This window comes from Hermetia illucens, chromosome 1, assembly GCF_905115235.1.
Source record: "Hermetia illucens chromosome 1, iHerIll2.2.curated.20191125, whole genome shotgun sequence".
NCBI classification, from domain to species: domain Eukaryota; kingdom Metazoa; phylum Arthropoda; class Insecta; order Diptera; family Stratiomyidae; genus Hermetia; species Hermetia illucens.
In genome coordinates, this window is record NC_051849.1 from 162,152,229 (window position 1) to 162,173,409 (window position 21,181).

Here is a 21,181-nt window from a genome sequence, read left to right on the forward strand (position 1 = left end):
ATGTTTTCCTAGCATCTAATAGCAAAAATGATCTCGAGCAACTTGTCCAAAAATGGAATGATCGCCTCATGCAACACGGTCTCAGATTGAATCTAAACAAAACTGAATTTTTGACGACCGATCCCTATGAAACAGGCACAATCACTGTCAGCGGCAGCGGGAGCGATTTAAATACCTCGGGTCAACGCTATCAGCCAATGGAGAACTGCGTTATGAAATTGCTTCACCCATTATCGCAACCTGGATGAAGTGGCGGTCCACAACTGGTGTTGTTTGTGATCGACGTATCAACGAACGTTTCAAATCGAAAATTTACCGCAATGTTGTCCGTCATGTCGCTCTCTAAGATGCTGAGTGTTGGCCAACTATAAAAGACAATGAACGACGTCTTGCAGTAATGGAAACGAAGATGTTACGTTGGACTAGTGGGGTGACACGTTTTGATCATATCCGAAATGAGGATATCCGCGATCGTTACGGGGTTGCACCGATCGTGGAAAAGTTGCGAGAGGGGCGTCTTCGATGTTATGATCACGCAATTCGTGCTAACGAGAGTTCACTTGCAAAGATTTGTCTGAACATCGAAGTCGACGGTAAACGACGAAAAGGCAGGCCGAAACAACGGTGGCTTGGTACGCTGGATGAGGATTTAAAAGTCTTGAGATTGCACCCAGATCAGGCATTCTATAGAGTTAAATGGCGAAACCGATCACGATGAGCCGACCCCGCTTATGAACGGGACAAAGACTGAAGAAAAAGAAGAAGATACAAAGCATCCTTTGAAGGACAGCTGACATTTTTGTAAAATGGCACACGAGGGACTGAAGTGTTCAAAAGGACACCCGCCCAGAGCACGTGCTGCGAGTATACTACGCATGCTGTGCTCTAGTTACATAGAAGAAATTCGGTCGAGCCAGCTTCAATGAAGGGTTGAACTTACAAGTTTTGAGAACGCGTGTGTGGACGATGAAATATCCACTGTTCGTAGTATTGGTCTTGGGTCTTGGGGACTAAAAATTATTGTCGTACACCACCTAGAGGCTGCAAATAGGAAACGTGTCTTTGCAACTTTCACAAGGGAATTGACAAGCAAGACCCTAGATGACATAGAAAATGGTTAGCGAAAGAAGAGGAAAAGAATCCATTCATTACGCAGATTATTCTGCTAGGAAATGTTCAGTTCCCTGGCCGATTTTTCTGGAACCTACTGCCAGACAGGCAGACACTGCAGGGATTTAAATACGGCAATCAGTTAGCGCGGCAAACAGCAGAACATCAATGCAATTAATTCAGATTAAGAATTTCTTTTTCAACCCCATTTTTCCCCACTGCAATGTTAGTGATATCTGTATCAGCTTGAACTGTCGTACTCAGTTAGTTCATATGCAGACAATAGAGTATCTAAGCGGAGCTATTATTTCTTAATAGAATATAATGCAAAGATTAAAGAGTAAATACTAGATAAGTTTGTTGATTTCTCATAAATAAGTCGACATATGCCATAAGTGTGGGGCGCTTTATCTCGCGTTATATCACTAGAAAATGAACCGTCTGCCTGCAGCTGGATGCCCTTTTCATTACAGTTTTGTCGTTCAAAAGGAACATGTCGAACACCAATTGCTGTGCAAATTTATTATCCCAAAGTGAATGTTGCGAAATTTTAAAAAAGGCTGCCGGTGATGTAGATTTATTGAAGTATGTGATTCGGCCTGTCTCTAACAATGTTGTGGGATTTCTCGGAGAATATTATAAATTGCTCGTTACATATAGAAAGGTATTTCACAGAAAGGATATGAAATATCGGAATACATCTAATTTATTTTAAATTAACATATTTCCGTTTGCAGGAAAACAATGAAATTTGTGAAAAATCATTTTTCGTGAAATCGTTGCCGCTTTCCAATGAACTACAAAGGAAAGAGATTAATTCGTTAGGATTTATGAAAAAGGAATCTGTTCTTTACAGTTCCCTTTTCGTGGAAATGGAACCTTATTGTAAGTAGCTAATTAGTCTATGGAATAACATTATGCAAGAGAATTTAATTTGAATGCTTCCACCATCCCTGCCGGGACCAATGTAATAAAATATGAGACGTTACTTAACAGAAAATCATCAAAAATGTTCAACTATCTGACGGTAAAATCATGGCGCGGCATTATTTCTATCAGTATGGTCTCACTTTATTAACACCTGACACTATGTAGTCATTTTGAAGGGAAATTTAACAAACTATGCTTTCACCTCTAACTCCGATAAACACGGGTGGCCACAGATCAGTCGATTTGGCAGCCATTCGTACTTGTAGATCCAATTGCGTAAATACCGTGCCGTGAGTGAGAATCAGAGTCAACATTAGATTGGCTCAGGGTCCTTTCATGAAAGTTTCAATGAGCTTAGCCTGCAGCGGTGTACGATAAAGTCACCCCCATATTCTTGAAGTCTCAATAGTAGTTGTCAAAAAATTCGTTATCTCCAAGTGGTCTGTCAAAGATCTATTCCATAGCTGTTGTTTCTGAGAGTTTGCTTTAACTCCCCGTTCGCCCAGCTTGATAATACTTCCAACATACAGAACTATTAGAGCAGCATACGAACTCACATAAAAAGTTAAAATTATTCTGAAAGGTTGTAACCTTCTGTGTATCCAGCCGGTAGAGGAATCTGTTTGTGGTCAAACCCGTAAATTTGAGACCTTAAGAACCCAAAATGCGACCAAATTTCGAATTCTTGAAGTATAAAACTTTGGGATCTGATGGTTTACTAAATTATCTGTGGAAGATAGGCTCTCCACTTTTGTGCAAAACCTGCACCCGTACGGCGTAGTTAGCCAAAAAGGATAGTACAAGAACTCCGTTCATGAGAAGAACTGCAAACATAACCGGTGGTCTGTCGGTAACACTATGTACTAACTTTCCAAACAAACGAGAGAGGAAGGCTCGGTAGAGAGAAACTTCAGTTGCAAAAGTGAAGGGATTACACGCCTGCCTGTCAGAAGTTTCCTGAGAATGAGGACATCAGAGTTTCTACACCATCAAGTGTTGTGATACCCAGAGAAATCGAACGTAAGAAAGCGGAACTTTTGACGGAAAGTGGGGGCAAGATGGTAACCCGGTAAGATCCACGATGAACTCAGCAAACTTTTCAGTTAAGGGAGGTTTTCATATTCCACTACACTTATGTCTACAAACATAAATGTTAGTCAAATTAAGCAGCATTCCAAAGCCTTTTCCTATTTACTGGCAGGACGGCTAACGAAATTGCAGTACTGTTCTGACTGAGACTGAGGGCCTGATGTCAAAATTATTAGAGGCAACCACGTTGAGACAATTCTGTTCCGAAGATCTTGTTGCGTTCAACTTACAATACAAGGTTAATGTCAGGGGGAGAAACATCATAGTTGCCTCTACTTATTTGCTTTATGATTTGTGTCCTCCGTCGACCCAAGGGCTAAGGGATCTGGTAGTGTATGTAGAATCCAATGGTCTTGAGTTCTTAATAGGTTGTAATGTGATCATATCATCATATTTGTGGGGGCAGCAGCAAAAGCAATCCTACAGACTTTGTGGTAGTCTAAAAAATGCGTTATAATATTAAGAAAATGTAGCAGAAACATCGGATTCTTTCCGGCGTCTACTTTGCACCATGAAAAAACTGGAAGAGGCAAGCGGTGTCCCGGCAAAAGTACACAAGTTGGTGTTTTATCATCTACTGCTACCGCTACAGCCACTGTTCCGTATGTTCCATATAACGATTAAGGTGCTCGAAGGTTCACCAAAAGTAGGCTCACGTGTTATCGGAGACTTATCCTCAAAGTAATTCAGTAGGGAAATCCACACCGTGGATGTGGTTCAAGGAACTGAGGCGTGCTGCCATCCATCTCGACGGGTAGTGATCCTCGCAACGGTTGATATCAGAAAATCCTTCAGTTTCGTAATAGGGGCTGAAATGCTAGAAACGCTACAAATACTGCATGTTGGGCTACCTTTTGCCGATATTGATAGATTATTTGAGATATCACCCCCTGCTTTGCTCCAAGGAAAATGGAATATCGGGGATAGCACAAAGACCTATCCTTAAACGAAATCTCTGGAACACTTCCTATAATAGTCTTTTAAGTTTCGTCATAAAAGAAGAGTCGCATTTGATTAGTGATTCAAATGATGCTGCGGCACTCATTGTTGGATGTACTGGTCAAAGCAGATTTAGCATACGGATAAGCGACGTTGGGTGTAAAAGGTCATCTTCACTAGAAAGAGAGTCCCTAAGTTAAAGTGAATTCTGTTTACCAACTGACTCTTATTGATCAAATAATAAAGTGGGTACAATTAGTACAATTAAATGCTGATTCGCATCAATTTTCAGACTTTCAAAGATACAATTGAACAATAAATGTTGACAATAGTTTAACTATTGTCTATTTATTTATTTTAATAAATATGGAACACGAACAAACAATTGTAGTTTGAAATTTTGATACTACAACTATAATTTAAGAGAAATTTTAAGCTGCAATGTACTTTGTTCTACTGGCCTATGCTGACGATATCGACATCATGGGAAGAACCACTCGAGACGTACAAATAGCCTTCATCCAGACCGAGTAGGCGGCGCGAAATCTTGGGCTGCACACTAATGAAGGCAAGACAAAATATATGGTGGCAACGTCAGCATCGAAGACGAACCAACCAACAACATCAAACCGCACTGGTCAAACAAGAAGAAGAATAAGGATAGGAGAATACAACTTTGAGACCGTTGACAATTTCTCCTATCTAGGGTCGAAAATCACAACCGATAACAGCTATGATGATGAAATCCGCACACGGTTGTTGTCAGCCAACTGAGCCTATTTCAGCTTACAAAGACTGTTCCGCTCGAAATGCCTCACCATAGGGTCAAAGCTCTTACTGTACAAGACTATGATCTTGCCAGTCCTCATGTATTCGTCGGAAACTTGGGTTCTTAGCAAAAAAAATTGCGAACTCTTGATCGCGTTCGAGAGAAGAATCCTCCGAAGAATTTTTGTCCCCCTACATGAGAATGGACGATTCCGTAGACTACACAATGATGTGTGGATAAAATGCGGCTCAATAGGTTACGGTGGGCGGGTCGCTTAATCCGTATGGATGAGGATGATCCCACCCGGAGAGTTTATAAGGGCAATGTCTATGGTAGAAAAAGAAGACGAGGCAGACCCTGCCTAAGATGGAGCGATGGCGTAGGTCAGGACGCGAGACAGCTTTTAGGGATATCGAAATGGTGGACCTCGGCGTAAAACCGGGATGCCTGGAGTTCTTTATTAAGGCAGGCCTAGACCGGATATCGGTTATTGCGCCGTTGATGATGATGATGATGAATGTACTTTGTTCAGCGGTCCGCTTCTCGTGGCTATCGGAAAGACAATCACCAAAATCATCAAAACAGCAACGGAAAGAATGCGACCGGAGTTTCTCGTTTCGATCAGCAGGAATGAGCTCTATTTTGTAGAGTTATGGGTATACCGTCAACGCCTTTTGCAAGTATGGAGGCAGGGAACTTGCCGGGGGCACTTTCCTATTGCACTGTCTCAAAACCAGCAGTGATCGCAATTGCAGAAGTAATCACACTTTTTTTTGTGAAAAAAAGGGAGGATTATCCCGAAGTAATGTGTCATAAGGTCCCAGGCTAGTTTTCAGATGTTAGGGAGGTGTTTAGTTGCTAGTTGGGTGGCATACAGTTGCGGAAGTTCAATGGGATAGGCATCAATGGCCGCTCCGTGGAGCTGAGCGCTGTGATGCCACAAACTCCCGTGACCGTAACTAATGTTATGAGAGCAACGAGACAGGGTCCAACCGGCTCAGATCTTCAGAGCCAGCCTTTAGCATACGCAAAGGAAAGCAGTACTCCCACCCTGTAGCCAGAAATCTCACTGAGGTTCCCAAAGAATGGTTTACTCAGTGTAATTCTTACTAGAGCTGAGCAATCGCAAAGGAAGTGCCTGAGAGTTTCCCCCCTTCTCGAAAGCTACGGCAATGCGAATTGTCGGATATAGCGAGCCTAGTGGCATGGTCCTCTATGGGCTTTGAACGCATTTACACGCGTCTGGGACAAGAGCTCTCGTAATCGGATTATATTATAGGCGGGCCAAATCCTCCTTAACTTGATACATGTGGTAAGTCTTCACCATCTAAGGCCCGCGGCTGCCAAGTAGTGTGAGCAGATTCCGCCCTTCACTATCGCCAGCGGGACACTAACTGTACCCGCCAAGAGCATAGCGCCGCCTGGTCAATGTCACATCCCAAGTAATGAATTACAGTTGTTTCAGCTAATTTCCGATATCAAAACAAATCCCTCTGCTAGCAGTAAGAATTAAACCGCAACGTTTCGTTACTGCAGTTTAGTCCTCTTCTAACCACTAAGCCATCCAGGCATTGACTGCGCCTTCAAAGATATTTTATTGCTCTATTTCTCTCTTCCTGATCATATGCAGACCATTTGGTGAATAATTTGATTTTTGTTTGTGCTTATAATTACAAGAAATGTAATGTTATGAAGAGCAACGATTATAAAACCGAAGCTATTTTCATATCCATTAACTCCTATGAAGCTCGATCAAAGCAACGATGGCAAACTAAAACTCTGGAAGACTCGGGTTACACTAATGGTACTTTACCTTCACTTCACTTATACTGGAAAGTCGGAGAGCTTCAATAGTTTCACTTCTAAAGTCTGCTGGATTTTAGGCTGCTTCTGCTAGCTATGAATGCATTGTAAAGCGACCAGCGTTCTTAAAGTTTGCAGGAACAGCCCATATTTATCCAAACCCTAGTTTTCGTGTTCGTTATAATCTTCACTCGATACGTGCTCACACGCCATTATGCTCGATTGTTCATTGATGTGGACGACCGTGTTGAGGCTTCTGTCCTTAGACGTGATCCTATTAATATAAAAATCACATACTTCAACCCATTGTCTCTGAGCGAACGAAATAAGTCTTGAATTTCAACGTTACTGAAAATGATAACCAAATTCTTGGAAGAGTTGCAAGCAGGTCAAAACGTATATCCAGGCAGTGAGGTTTCTTTGAGTATTCTTACCAGCTTGGCGACTTTAAACACACGGCGGCACTCGCAAAACTAGCATCTCATCTGTCTTCTTCTATGGCACTAGAGTCTAATGTCAATATTTTTCCTTTCGCAATTTTCACTCCCACTTTCTAGATCTGCACGGGCATGTGCAGAGACTTCTCACGAACTCCGTCGAGGAAAGTAACTTCGCAGACAAAAACAAATCGGGAAACCGGAAGCTAGACGCTTCAGGTATGAAAGGTTTTGTGCAGTTCTTTTATAAAGAGATTTGAGTGTGCATTTGTCCCACTAGTATCCAGCACGTAATATACGCATATACTATGTGAAAATATCCACTTTCAAGTGATATTGACATTCATAGTCTTGAATTTGCCCAGAAACGACAGCTTTGACCTAGTATAACTTTGTTAGTAATAGTGCTATTTCCACCAAATTTTTATAGAATTATGCTCTATGCTATAGCCTACATTTCCTGACTCTAGGGTGAACTTAAGGGGGGTTTTCCTCTCAGTTACTAAAAGTTATAGCAATGTGTTATTATTAACTTTATTGGAACAGGTATCGGTATGGAGGGTATTTCGGAGCCTAGGCACTATATAGTGGCAGTTCCTTGATCCTCCTCCTCCACCTTTTTTCAGATTTTTCGATTGAATAGTTTCTAAGAATGGCTTCGTTAAAGAAATTATCACTATCAACCCCAGGCACACCCCACCTTTCCAACAAATGTCAAAACTGAGACCGGCTTCGAAAAGTACTAACTGAGACCTTTGATTTGATATCCTACATGACTATATTTGATGAAAAAAAAATGTACACTCTCTTTAAATTCGACGTAAAAGGATGTAACTCACTGTATCCGTGAGCGTTCACAGTTCCCACCTTTCTACTAAATTTGGTGTCAACCGCTATAACCGTCTCTGAGAAAAATGCGTGTGACGGACAGACAGTAAACCGATTTTAATAAGGTTTTGTATTTGCACAAGGAGGGTGAAGCTCATCTTGTCGAGACAATGAGGGAAATCTGACTTCCGACCGCTGATCAAAAACCAAAATATCGGTGAGTTGGAGTTCCCGCCAACTGAAGACGACGCACAAATGTTGCAACTAAAAGTATGGAAGTAACAGTCCATGCAATTAATCGACTTGAAAATATGTCGCCATGAACCGATGGAATTAAAGCCGAATTACTTAAATATAGAGGCGTCCAACTACATCAAACGGTTTAGTAACTGATGCTGAAGGTGTGGGACAGCGAATCAATGCCTGATAATCAGCAGCGAGGCATTATCTGTTTTATACATAAAAAGGTAGATATCACGCAGTGCAGCAATTATAGAGGTATCACGTTGATGAACATCATCTATAATATATTCTCCGCTATCTTCCTAGGACAGATAAACCCATACTTCCAGTACTTCATCGGCTTATACCAAAGACTTCACTCCAGGTAAATCGTCGAATTTTCTCTCTGCAGCAAACGATGGAAACACTTTTGGAATATGGCCATCAGTTACATCATTTTTTCATCGAATTCAAGGCCACCTATGATAGCATACCCAGGGTAAAGCGAGTCTCCGAAGGAGGAGAGATGACTGGCAAGAGCTTTGACCCTATGGTGAGATGCTTCGACCGAAACAATTTTTATGTGTTGCCAACAACCGTGGGCGGATTGTATCGTCGTAGTTGTTATAGGTTGTAATTTTCGACCCAAGATAGGAGAAATTACCAACGGCTTTAAAGTTCTAGCCTTCTATCTTCATTGTTCTCATTTGACCAGTACGATATGATGTTATTGTTTCTTTGTCTTTGGTGCTGACGTTGCAACCACCAATGCTTCTTCTCCAGCACCTCGGTTGATTTTAGTTGGTGTTGTCATTGGAGTCCGGAGCACCATGCCAACGAGATAGTGATTCGAGTCTATATTTGCACCTCTATATATTCTGACATTCATCAACGCCGAAAGGTGGCAGCGTTCAATTGTTGGTGAACCGTTTTCCGCGCAAACCAAGCACTTTCAACAACCATTTCTTGCAACACTGGTAATTTAAAGGCCTGCAGTTCATTATCCTTGGCTTTTAAAATTTACAAGTATGATTTTGATATCATACTTGGGACAGGCTTCGAGTGCTTCGTAGAAGCACTCCGACTCTGGAGTCTTCTCTGTAGGGGAACGTTAATGAGGTTTCTATTTTCAAATTTGCCTCGCAAGCGCCAAGTGCATAGCCTTTCGCTTATGTTTTCAAAACCGATGACAGCAGGTTTCATGCGGATGCATGATTGGCGATGCGAAAGCGCCATAACCTTCCAACGGGGGATGACCGCAACATTTCTCCACCTGTGTTAGAAAGGAAGGACTTTCCTCTTTTTACGTACCCTATTTATTTCCTCCCTCTCTGGCAATTGATGATACCAAAATAACCATCATTTGAAGTGCCATTGCTTCTTAAGGAGAAGTGACCGTCGCAATTTTTCAACGGAGTTTGGAGTTTGTCTTCTTTTCAGCCTACGGAAATGCCGTTTTAACGTGAAAATTGCTCCACTTTTGGGCGTCAAATCTTTTTAGAGTGGGTGGCCACATTTTTCTGATCGAATTTAAAATACTTTACTTTAAAATAACTCTTCTTCAAAATTCAACCTTTACCATTTTTAAGGTTTTGTGTGAAACAAAACCTTATGAGAATCGATTCGATGTCTGTCTGTCCGTCTGTCGGTCTGTCTTTTTTTTTTTTTGAGGAGGTGGAAATCTTCAAAAGACTCTGGCCTGGGCACGCCAGAGTGTGGGATTTTTACCCACTAAAACCACCCCCGACTCCCCCCCTACCCCGTGGGACCACCTTTAGGTATTACATCACGGGGCGGAGTTAGCTTACTTTAGCTAGGTCTCCTTCCGACTACCCGCGGGGTTCGTAACCGCGTCTTCCTCACTTCTTCTGTTTTTCGCAGTTTTTCCTGGATTACAGAGATCATGGAATTGATCGCATTCCAGTCTTCCTGACAGGCTACCATTCTTCGGACAAAATTTTCCGGTGATAGCACTTCACCTAGAGTTTCCTCCAGGTTCCTCCTTTCTTCCACGAACCTAGGACACTGGAAGAAAACGTGCGCCGGGTCCTCTGGGACCCCGCAGTTTGGACAATTAGGCGAGGTGTCCAATTTAAACCTGTACAGGTATTGACGGTATCCTCCATGGCCGGTGAGAAACTGGGTGAGATTATAATTGATCTCCCCATGCTTTCTCTCCAGCCACTCCCCGATGGAAGGGATCAACCTGTAAGTCCAACGACCCTTTTCTGACTGGTCCCATCGCTGTTGCCACCTGCTTATCGATCTCTCCCTTTCGGCTTTTTTCACCTGAGATAAGGGAGAGATGGACCTGGTGTTATAAATGTTCATCATTTCGGTTGCCAGGATGTCAATCGGCATCATTCCCGAGATGACGAACGCTGCATCGTCTGAGACGATCCTGAAGGCAGAATACACCCTTAGGGATGTTCTTCTGTAGACCGCACTCAGTTTATGTGTATTGCCTAAAACCTGCAGTGCTTTTCCCCAAACTGGGACTGCATACAGCATGATAGAGCTCACCACCCTGGTTATGAGCAGCCTGCAAGTATGCCGCGGGCCTCCTACGTTTGGCATCATCCTTGCCAGAGAAATACTCGTGGTGGATGCTCGTTTACAAGTATGCTCTATGTGCTGCTTAAAATTAAGTCCTCCGTCTATCATCACCCCCAAGTATTTGATGGCCGGCTTGGAAGTGATGATACGATTCCCGATTCTAATGCAGGCGTAATTTCTTTTGCGGCGCTTAGTGATGAGGACCGCTTCCGTCTTTTCCTCCGCGAGTGCCAGTCCAGCACTCTCTAACCAAGCCTTAATAACACTGATTGCTTCGCTTGAGTACAACTCAGCATCCTCGAGATGCTTTGCAACCACAACCAGTGCTATATCATCGGCGTAACCCACCACCGTAGCCTCCTCCGGAACCGGAAGGTTGAGCACATCATGTTCCACAATAGTGGGCCCAGTACAGAACCCTGGGGGATACCCGCGGAGACAACGTACTCTTTGGATCCGTCATCGGTATCATACCAGAGTGTCCGCTCTTTCAAGTAGCTATCGATAATAGCGGCGAGGTAGGTGGGAACACCAATCGTCGCTAGAGACTTTCGTATAAGGTTCCAATTGGCCGAGTTAAATGCATTCCTCACATCTAGGGTCACCACCACGCAATATTTGCTGGTACAACCCCTTCCGTGAATTGCATTTTCGGCCAAGCCAGTAACCATTTTGATGGTATCGATGGTTGATCTGGCTTTCCGGAACCCATACTGCCTATCTGAAAGGCCCCCTTGGCTCTCGACGACTGGAAGTAATCTATTATAAATGGCTCGCTCCAACATTTTCCCCATAGTGTCTAGAAGACATATGGGTCTATAGGAGGACGGTTCACCTGGAGGTTTGCCAGCCTTAGGCAACAGTACCAGCTTCTGCCGCTTCCATGGTGCAGGAAAAATACCCTCCGACATGCACGTTTCAAACAGCTCCGCGAACATATCCGGTCTACTTTTGACGGCAAGTTTGAGAGCCTTATTCGGTATGCCGTCAAGACCCGGGGCTTTACTGTCGCCTATTCGACTGGAGATCTCTAGCAGCTCGTCCCTGGTGACTGGTGGAATCGGCGTCACATTCAGGGGGCGCTGGAAGGTGTCAGCACCCCCCTCTTGCTGGGGAAATAACCCCTGGATTATTTTCAACAAGAGCATAGGGCACGTGATCTGCGGAGACGATCGGCCTCTGAATCGTCCTGTCACAATTTTATAGGCGCTACCCCACGGATTTATGTCCGCTTTCGAACAGAGCCCCTTAAAACATTCCCTCTTACTCCGTTGGATGGCGAGCTTGAGGTTCTTGCGAGCTTCCCTATAGGCATGCTCCTTTTGCTCCTGATCGATCCTACCTATTGCCCTCTGAGCCGTTCGTCTAGCTCTGTGGCAAATCGATCGAAGATTGGCAAGTTCACTATTCCACCAATAATTGGGTCTTCTAGTGGGGAATGGACATCTCCTAGGCATCGACGCGTCACATGCTTTAGAGATGCTCTGTGTGACATGGAGAGCTCTATCCGTGGAGGTGCTTTCTTTGCTAGGCACGTCTAGCCACACCTCCATGAATGTCTGCTCATCCATCGCTTTGGCAGACCATCCTGGTGTTCCTCTGGATTTCGGCTTCCGGGGTGCGGGTCTCCTGCCTTGTGGCTCCATCTTTAGTTCAAAGGTGATTGCCTGGTGGTCGCTGTACGTGAAGTCCTCACTAACTTGCCAGGACATGTCACGTGCTAACGTGCTGATAAAAGTCAGATCTACAATTGACCCAGTTCCCCCTTTCCGATAAGTGTTTATATCGCCTTCGTTGGCCAGAACCACATTCAACTGGGCGAATGCTTCTAATAAGCACCGCTCCCTTGCGTTAGTCTCTTTGCTGCCCCACTCGATAGCCCACGCATTAAAGTCACCGGCTATCACCTTTGGACTCCGTCCCTTTGCATCGTGAACAAGATCGTCTAACAGCTCTTCAAACTCGGGCAGTGTGAGGCTCGGTGGGGCGTACCAGCTATATATAAATATACCGCTTATTTTTGCCCACACAAAGCCTCTAGCCGCCTGACCCATGCTATATTGTATGGCTTGACGACCGCGCGCCCATATCGCCGCTCCACCAGTCGAATCTGTGACCCATACAGCACCGTCAAGATTTCTGTACGGTTCACTAATGATAGCAATCTCCATTGCGGATTCGTAAGTGCGGATTGGTAAGTGGTCTGTCTGTCTGTCTATCCGTCTGTCTGTTTGTCTATCACACCCGCTTTATTCGGAAACGGCTGGACCGATTGTCACGAAAATTGGTAAAAGTATGTGATCTGTCGTTCCCTTTACATACAGCAACTGCGCCATTTTGTGTTAAGTTTAAGGGGAGGCCCCCCATACAGGTGAAAGGAGGCTGCAAAATTTTTTTTCAGAGAGTGTAGCCATGTGGGTTATCAAATGAAAGGTCTCTAGTACTTTTCGAAACTAGTTCAATATTTGATATTGGGGGAAAGATAGGGGAGTGAGGGCTCAAAATATGACCATCAAAAAGTGTAACAGGTCTCGTTCTCAGAACCTATCCAACCGAAAAATCCAAAAAAATCAAAGCAGTGCATCTCTATGAAATCTAGGCCTGAAAATATATCCGGTTCCGATATCTGCAGAAATAAAGTTAATAATAGTATATTTCCACATTTTGGAAATTTACCCGGCACTCCCCCCTATGTTCATCGCAGAAGTACAAAATTTAACATAGGTGTAATGAAGAACATGGTGCATAATTCGGTCAAGTTTGAAGAAAATCCAACTATTATTAACAAAGTTGTAGGGGGTGAAACTTTACAATTTTTTGTGAATTTCGTGCACTCTACAACCTGCATGACGTCATCATCACGTCAATACCACAACGAAGTTAGCTCGTATGAATTGGGTGGAAAAGGATTATTTTGTTTTAGTTTTTTAATCATTTGTATATGAATATCAATTATTCCAACGAGACATGTGTGTATGTAAGTATATAGTATATGCGTGCTAATGGACTTTGGGGGTAGTGCCTAATTCAGATAGATATAAGATGTAAATCGGAAATATGGGTACGATCAATTTATATACGTGCATATATGTGTACAGTATTCGGAAATAGGCAGTTTGTTTAGGGTGAGTGTAATATCTACGGCTGTAATATGGATATGGAAGGAAAATATGTTGGATTTGTAGCTATATACGGATAGAAAAATGTGCGTTGAAATTTCATAGATAAGATGAACACAAAACCTTCATACCCGAAGCGCGAGCTTCCGGTATTCCGACTTGTTTAGAAGTTGCAGTGGCCCAAAAGTACCAACGTCTTCAATTTTTCATATTTTATTAAATAATTTGTAGCAGACAATAGTGCAACCAGTTGGGAAAATTTCAAAAAATACCTTTTGAAATACTTTTAGATGACAATAACATACATGCAAAGTTCCATGAAGATATCTCTTTTCGTAAAAAAAAAATATAGCATTTGCTAAATAAAGCAATTGGAAAATTTAAACCCATCACGTTCCCTGAAATCACCAATCTGCTGGCAAATGTGATTGAGGTTGTGGTGATTGTTCGGTTGGTTCTTGTAGTTTCTTCAGATTTTTGCTCAATCCTGGCATATCAACATGTCATTTCAGCTTCTTTCAACTGGCATCCTGTAATATATTTACGCCGGGACGATGTGCTAGTCCTGGAAGATCTCGCCCAATCCAACTACACACACGAGTGCTTCAATTACAATAGTCCCCCAAAATATATTCGAGCTGTTCTGGATTGCATGGCGGCCATGCATGCAAATAGTATTGTCTACGAAGTGAAAACTGGGACGAATATAGGAAGTGACTATGCAAATTGTGTATATGAATCGAGTGTGCGAAGGGAGAATTCATGGATTATCGCAGGGTTGCAGGTATGTATGAATATGTAAAGATGCTGAGAACATAGGAAGTTGAAGAATCCAAATACCGAAAAATGCCTTTCTCTTTACCAGGCGATTCAACACGTGGCCAAACATCATCCCAACCTCCAGAGTGAGGAACATCAGAATTTCATCGATATGAAATTAATACCCAGATTGGAGTGCATATTCGATTTACAGCCTTCATTTCAAAAATATCGGAGGACCTTCTGCCATCGGGACTTATGGGAGAAAAATATATTCTACACTAAAGCACCAGAGGATTTGCGATGTCTACTCATCGATTTTCAAATTGCGTGCTACTGCCCACCCGGCGTGGATGTTTTGTTCTTTCTTTACTTGAACACAAATCGGTCTAACAGGAAGGAAAATTTACAGGATTACCTGGATTACTACTACAACTGTCTAGAGAAATTCACTGCGGAGTTTCAGGTGAACGTACAAGACCACGTCACTCGCGAGGAGTTCGACGCAAGCTGTAAAGAATACAAAAGTTTGGTTCTTACTCTAACGGGTATTTATACACCTGTCGTCTTCCTGCCCGAAGGATATTTGGGAACTATGAAAATGGAGGATCCTAAGAGATATCATAGGTTGATGCACGTGAATCGGAATGATTTTGTGCTCGAGTGTATTGAGAAATTCAGAGACGCTGGAGTGATAGCCTTGGACGCTATTGAAGAGTTAGTTGAATATCTTTTCAACGAATGCGCCCTGAATTGAATCACTTTCGCTTGGTTTTTCGTTTATAGATGTTATTTATGAAAAGATCGATTCTTCTGTTATTTGTTTCTCGTTAAATCATGAAACTAAAGTAAAAATAAAAATTAAATCAATAAAAATAAAGTGAATACGTTTCTAATTCTTGAAAAAAGCATTAAAAGCAAAACTATACAGGGTGGCTCAAAAGCCTTTTCGCACTTTTGAAAAGGTGAAAAGGCGAAAAATTCTCTGCTAACACCATAGCATGTACGAAAATGGTACAAATCAAACGTGCACGGTGTTGATGTGTGCCAGTGCTATGTATGCCATCGGCCACGGTTGATACATGACCTCAATGAAAAGGATCCGGCCCGAAGATGTCAGTATCGTGAGCTTATGAAGAATCGGTTGACAGTCGATTCTGCATTCTCTTCGAGTATCCTGTGATTCGATGAGGTTCAGTTTACGTTATCGGGACACGTGAATGGTCATAACTGTCTGTATTGGGACTTCACAAATCCACATCTCATGTTGGAATAGCAGCTAAACCCGCCAGGATTGACTGTGTGGGGTGGAATTTCGGAAACAGGTGTTTTCGACCCTTACATCTTTGACGGTAATAGCAACGTTAACAACTACCTGGAGATGCTGCAAGGTTGCTTCCTCCCAGGAATATAGCAGCTTCCAAATTTTGATGACCTGTACTACCAGCAGTCATGGTTCGTAGCTACTTATATGACATATTCCAGTCGGCGTGGGGCCATTGGATGGCCTCCTCCTTCTCCTGACCTGACCCACATGGATTTATATTTCTGGAGTGACGTGAAGGACAAAATATTCGCTCGTAGATCACGCAATCTCTAAGAGTTGGAGGTGTACATTTATGACGGTTTTGAAGACATTGAAAATAGAATCTGGAAGAGTTCATTCAGCGCCTCGATGACTGCATCAACTGCGATGGTGCGCAACTCGAACAATTACGATAGACCCTACGCAACATTTTGTTCTCCCTTTTCGTCAATATGTCGATCTTTCAGTTGTTTGCCGCGTTTTATTTTGGTGTGAAAACACTTTTGGACCATGTGATACTAAATAGAACCTTTATATGAGGGTACCTAGTTCAAACAAAAAAAGGGTTGTTTAGGATAGTGAGGGATCTTAAATCCACATTCATTTGATGTTGGACCGGATCAAATGAAGAGCAACTTACCCTCACGTTTTTTGGTTCACGGATCCCTCGTTTGGGATATGGCACCCAAGCATTTAAAAATAGGGACTAACGGTTTTAATGGGATTTTTATATCTGCTCACGTAAATCGTGCATGTGACTACTTGTATTATTGGTACACTGCGAAAAATTGGCTTTGGAGAGTGGAGATTGAAGAGCGCACATTTAAACCTGTATGAGACGCAATGAAAAGACCAATTCGCCCCCACGTAATATTATATGACCAACCAAATTTGGACTTCAATTTTAATGTTATGTATGCAATTATGATACAATTGTAAGTAGGAATTCACCAAGCTGATTCGTGTCCATCCTGCAATGAGGAAGCGGATTCCACGGAACATTTTGTACGTGAGTACCGACGCATCAGTCATTAGATTTTTCGTACTGATGTGCTCCAACTGCAGCGGGTAGCAACACAGCCGCTAACGGAAATCCTGAAATACAGAAACGAATCCGCTATATTCTGTTAGACGTGTTAGCCGGGAGATTAGAGTTTTGTCTGCTATTTGCAGCCTAGCCTTAAATTGATAAACAAATGGTAGCATCCTCCAAACTACAATTTTTAGGTTATATCAGTACAAAGCTATTAAAAACAATTGCTATTATACGGTTCTTTTATACTTATTTACTAATTACTTAAATTACTTTTACTTTGAATTGCGGAACAACCCGCTTCTCGAATCTATCAAAAGGGTCGATCGAGCGTTGAAGGTAGCGAATATTGGGCGACACCGAATGCCTTACCCTGCGCTTTCAAGAATCAGATGTCAACCAAAAATCCACAAGGAGAGGGAGGAGAGCGGACTCGAACTCACCGACGTACAACATGGCTAAGTGGTTGATGAATGAGTGAATGGGACGACGAATAGTAAGTATTCAGTAGCTAACTCCCATGAGCTAATACAGAAGCTACAACGCATTGAGAGGATGTGGAAGGACGAGGTGATGGCGTCGTTCGACGTAAAGGCATTATTTCGCAATACGCCAGTGAAAGAGTCAATTTTCGAACTCGAGAGATGACTGAGCCAGTTTGGATTTAACCCGGAATGCAAAAGAAAAGGTAGAAGCTATGCGAAGCTAACGTTGCCAGCATCAGCATGAACGAAAACTATTTTACGTTTTATATTATTCTACAAAACTACTTCCGAAGCAGTGATGGGGAATCACCTCTCGCCGTTACTCACTGAAAGGTTCATGTCATCAATCGAAGAAGAAATTGATTCGAGGGGAATAATGCCTAAAGTATGGTTTAGATATGTAGACGACGTATTTGCGATTGTTAGATCAGACGATATCGGCTTGGTCATCTCCTCTATAAACAAGATTCATGATAACATTGAGTTTACACTAGAGGTAGAAAAGGACCGCGCTTCCTAGATCTGAATATCGTCAACTCTACAGCGAACAATACCAGCAACTTCATAACATACATTTCCCCAAAAAATGGCAGCCTATAATTGCATGATTCACCGACAGATCACATACCCTCTTTCGGAATCCGGCTTCAATAAGGAACGACAGCATATTATTGACGCCGCTATTAAAAATGGGTATAATCCTCAGGCTATTGAGAAGGTGATCGTAAGGAAAATCAAGCAATACAATAGGCATGCCTATACAACACTATTCTCGCAGCAGGTAACCACCAGACGGATAAGTATCCCGTATTTCTACCTATTTAACAGCATCATGAATTGGATAAAAAAGTTTCAACTGGAAGTCGTAGGTTCGAGTCGATCGTCCACCTTTCGGAATTTACTGGGAAGCGTCAAGGATCCTTTGACAGCGGAGGAAAAAAGCGCAGCAACTGAAATAAGATTCACATAGGACAGACTAAACGCCTGATAAAGACTAGATTTAATGAACACATGAAGGAAGCGGCAAGTAGGGCTCGGAAGCAAAACTCGTGCATAAGATACCATTCAACACGAAAATCTTGAGCTCTTGCATCATACAAACCGAACGACAACCTTGGACCCTTGGGAAAGTTTAGAAATTTTGAGAGAAGACGCGCGCGGTTATTAAACACAGATTCAGGTGACTGCTCCTCAAAATTAATAAGACTCCCTGCAGTAATTAACAAGTAATTAGGTTGATAGTTTAAAAAGATATAAAAGAACCGTATAATGGTATTTGTTTTTAGTAGCTTTGTACTGATGAAGGGGGTAAGTTTCTCCGGAAATATATATTTATAATGAAAATTAAAAATTGTAGTTTGGAGGTCTATCAATTTTAGTGTTAAATGGGGGAATAAAGTACAATGGACCACTAGGGTCTGCGCGATCTCCCTCCCGCCTCAAACACATACAGCTGTAAGGCATCGAATTGGAAAGGATTGAACCACAACGGGTGAAGCTTCCTACAACGCCTTTTGGAAATAATTTTTCGAGGGGATGTGCCGTATGTGGACCTGGAGATCACGCAAATGCTGCAGATGTTCATACAGGTTATGGTTTACTGCATACAAGGTCGGCGTGGCGCAATGTACTATATACCATTCCGGCACCGAGGAGGAAGTATACTTGGGGCTGTTGTTCTGATGGAAGACAAACGAATGATTTGTGCTTAAGGTGGGACACAAAACATTCCACAAAGCATATTAGAGTATATTTCCTTTTCATATGTTAGTCAATAAATACCGATCTATTCACTCCGGTCACATTGGAGCCTCAATTCAACTGATCCCCCTCTGAGCACAGAAGTGAATTCCAAAAGTTTAAGATTTTTATAGCACACTCTTTCACAAAGGTAGGCCGTTTTCTCGGTTATTTTCGATGAATGCTTTTCTTTTGGCCGAGAGACTATGAAACCTCGCTAAATTGCTAACTCTTTCTTGCCCGCATTCGGGAGAAGAACCTCCGAAGAATTTTTGGACCCCTACATGAGGCTGAACGATTCCGTAGCCTACATAATGATGAAATCTATAAGCGATACTATGACCGTCCGGTTGTGGATAAAATCCGGCTGAATCACTCAGTTACTTAATCCGTATGGATGAGGATGATCCAGGCCGGAAAGTCTATAAGGGCAATATCTATGGTAGAAAAAGAAAACGAGGCAGACCCTGCCTGAGATGGAGTGATGGCGTAGGTCAGGACGCCAGAGAGCATTTATCGACATCGAATTGGTGGACCTCGGTGCAAAACCGGGATGTCTGAAGTTCCTTATTAAGGCAGGCCTAGACCGGATACCTTTTGTTGCGCCATTGATGATGATGATGATGATGAAGAATAAACCATCATCATAAACATGAACGTGAAAAGAGTTGTTAGGACATTCCGAACCAAATTAAATTACGCGGCATTTGTGGTACCCATTGAAATTTTTGGTAAGGAGAAGCAAACATGTTACGATTAAAAGATAGGTTTAAAGTTACCTGTGTTGTCAGAAGCGAAGAAAACATGTTATAAAAAATGTGACAAAAAGGTCCTAAATGATACTTTCACCTGATATTGTACTTTGTAGTATATCCATGTATGCATCTTATATCTTTTAATGTGACTACCAATACTGTTGGTATACTATGAAAAATTGTTCTATGAGAGAGGAGGTTGAAGAACGTATATCTAAACACATATGAGATGATACAATGAAAAGATGAAATTATTTATTGCCTCATAATACAGCAAAAAAGCAAAAAAAAAGTATTAGCTCAGTAAGAAACATGAACGGGTTATAAAAATGTGGCGTTTATGAACCTGGAGTCCGACCAAATGTTACAAATACTCAACTAGCTTAAGGATTATCGATTGGGGTAGCATACAGAGTCCATTCTTGGGGTGAGAAGTTATCCTGTTGGAAGACGAGCGGGTGTTCTACGCCAAAGGTGGAGTTTTTTAATAAATTAGGATATGACATTCGTATTAGAGTATATTTCCTTTTCATACTCTAGCATATAAATACCAATCCATTCACTTTAGTCGCTTAGAAGCCTAAAGTTAGCTGATCCCCTCCGACATGTTTGACGGTATGTATGACGCGAGTTTTAAGCTCCGTTTTTGGTTACCTACAAACATATTGCAGAACTCAATACCAAAAATCTGAGATTTTTATAGCTCGCTCTTTCACAAAGGCAGATTTTCGATTATTTTCGAAGACAAACGGTTTTCTTCTGGCCGGACAACTATGAGAAATCGCTACTCACACAACTCTGTGTATGTTTTAAGGTTGAACCTGTCTGTACCTACGTTTTGCAACATCTTCCTTCATAGTGCTGTTGAATGAACTTTTCTGTGAATCGCAAGATGGGATCGCGTTGTTTTCGAATTGCCAGCTTCTGCTGTGGGGCCGTTCCCCTTTATGTCGAACTTAATGGTACCAAAATAAATAAGCGCTATCGAGAAGGAAATCTAGTTATTAATATTCACATTATATTGTATTTTGTTTCTGCGATTTTATGGACATTTAAAGTTTTAAAAGCCTTCTAAGGAGTGCTTAACAGTGAACGTAACAACATATGTATGTGAGTCAGAAAGCTCTAGTTGCGAATGATAGCGCGATCTGTTCGTCAAAATTTACTTCACAGGTGAAATTACATTAAAAAGCTTTTTATAAATAATTTATATAAATATTCAAAGCTTTCAAATTGCGAGAATATTTATATAGACAATTTATTATTAATAGTTTTCAATGTTTGGAGCAGAGAGTAGTCAG

The 21,181-nt window shown here is 42.1% G+C and overlaps 1 protein-coding gene across 1 annotated transcript; it reads left to right on the top strand.

Annotated features, from left to right (window-relative positions):
- Positions 1-1,534: 1,534 nt before the first annotated feature.
- LOC119656549 lies at positions 1,535-15,457 on the top strand. The gene is made up of 4 exons (XM_038062916.1): positions 1,535-1,774; positions 1,848-1,995; positions 14,315-14,586; positions 14,668-15,457. Exons 1-4 carry the CDS (start codon positions 1,604-1,606, stop codon positions 15,316-15,318), a joined length of 1,242 nt encoding a protein of 413 aa, XP_037918844.1. The 5' UTR covers positions 1,535-1,603; the 3' UTR covers positions 15,319-15,457.
- The last annotated feature ends 5,724 nt before the right edge of the window (positions 15,458-21,181 follow it).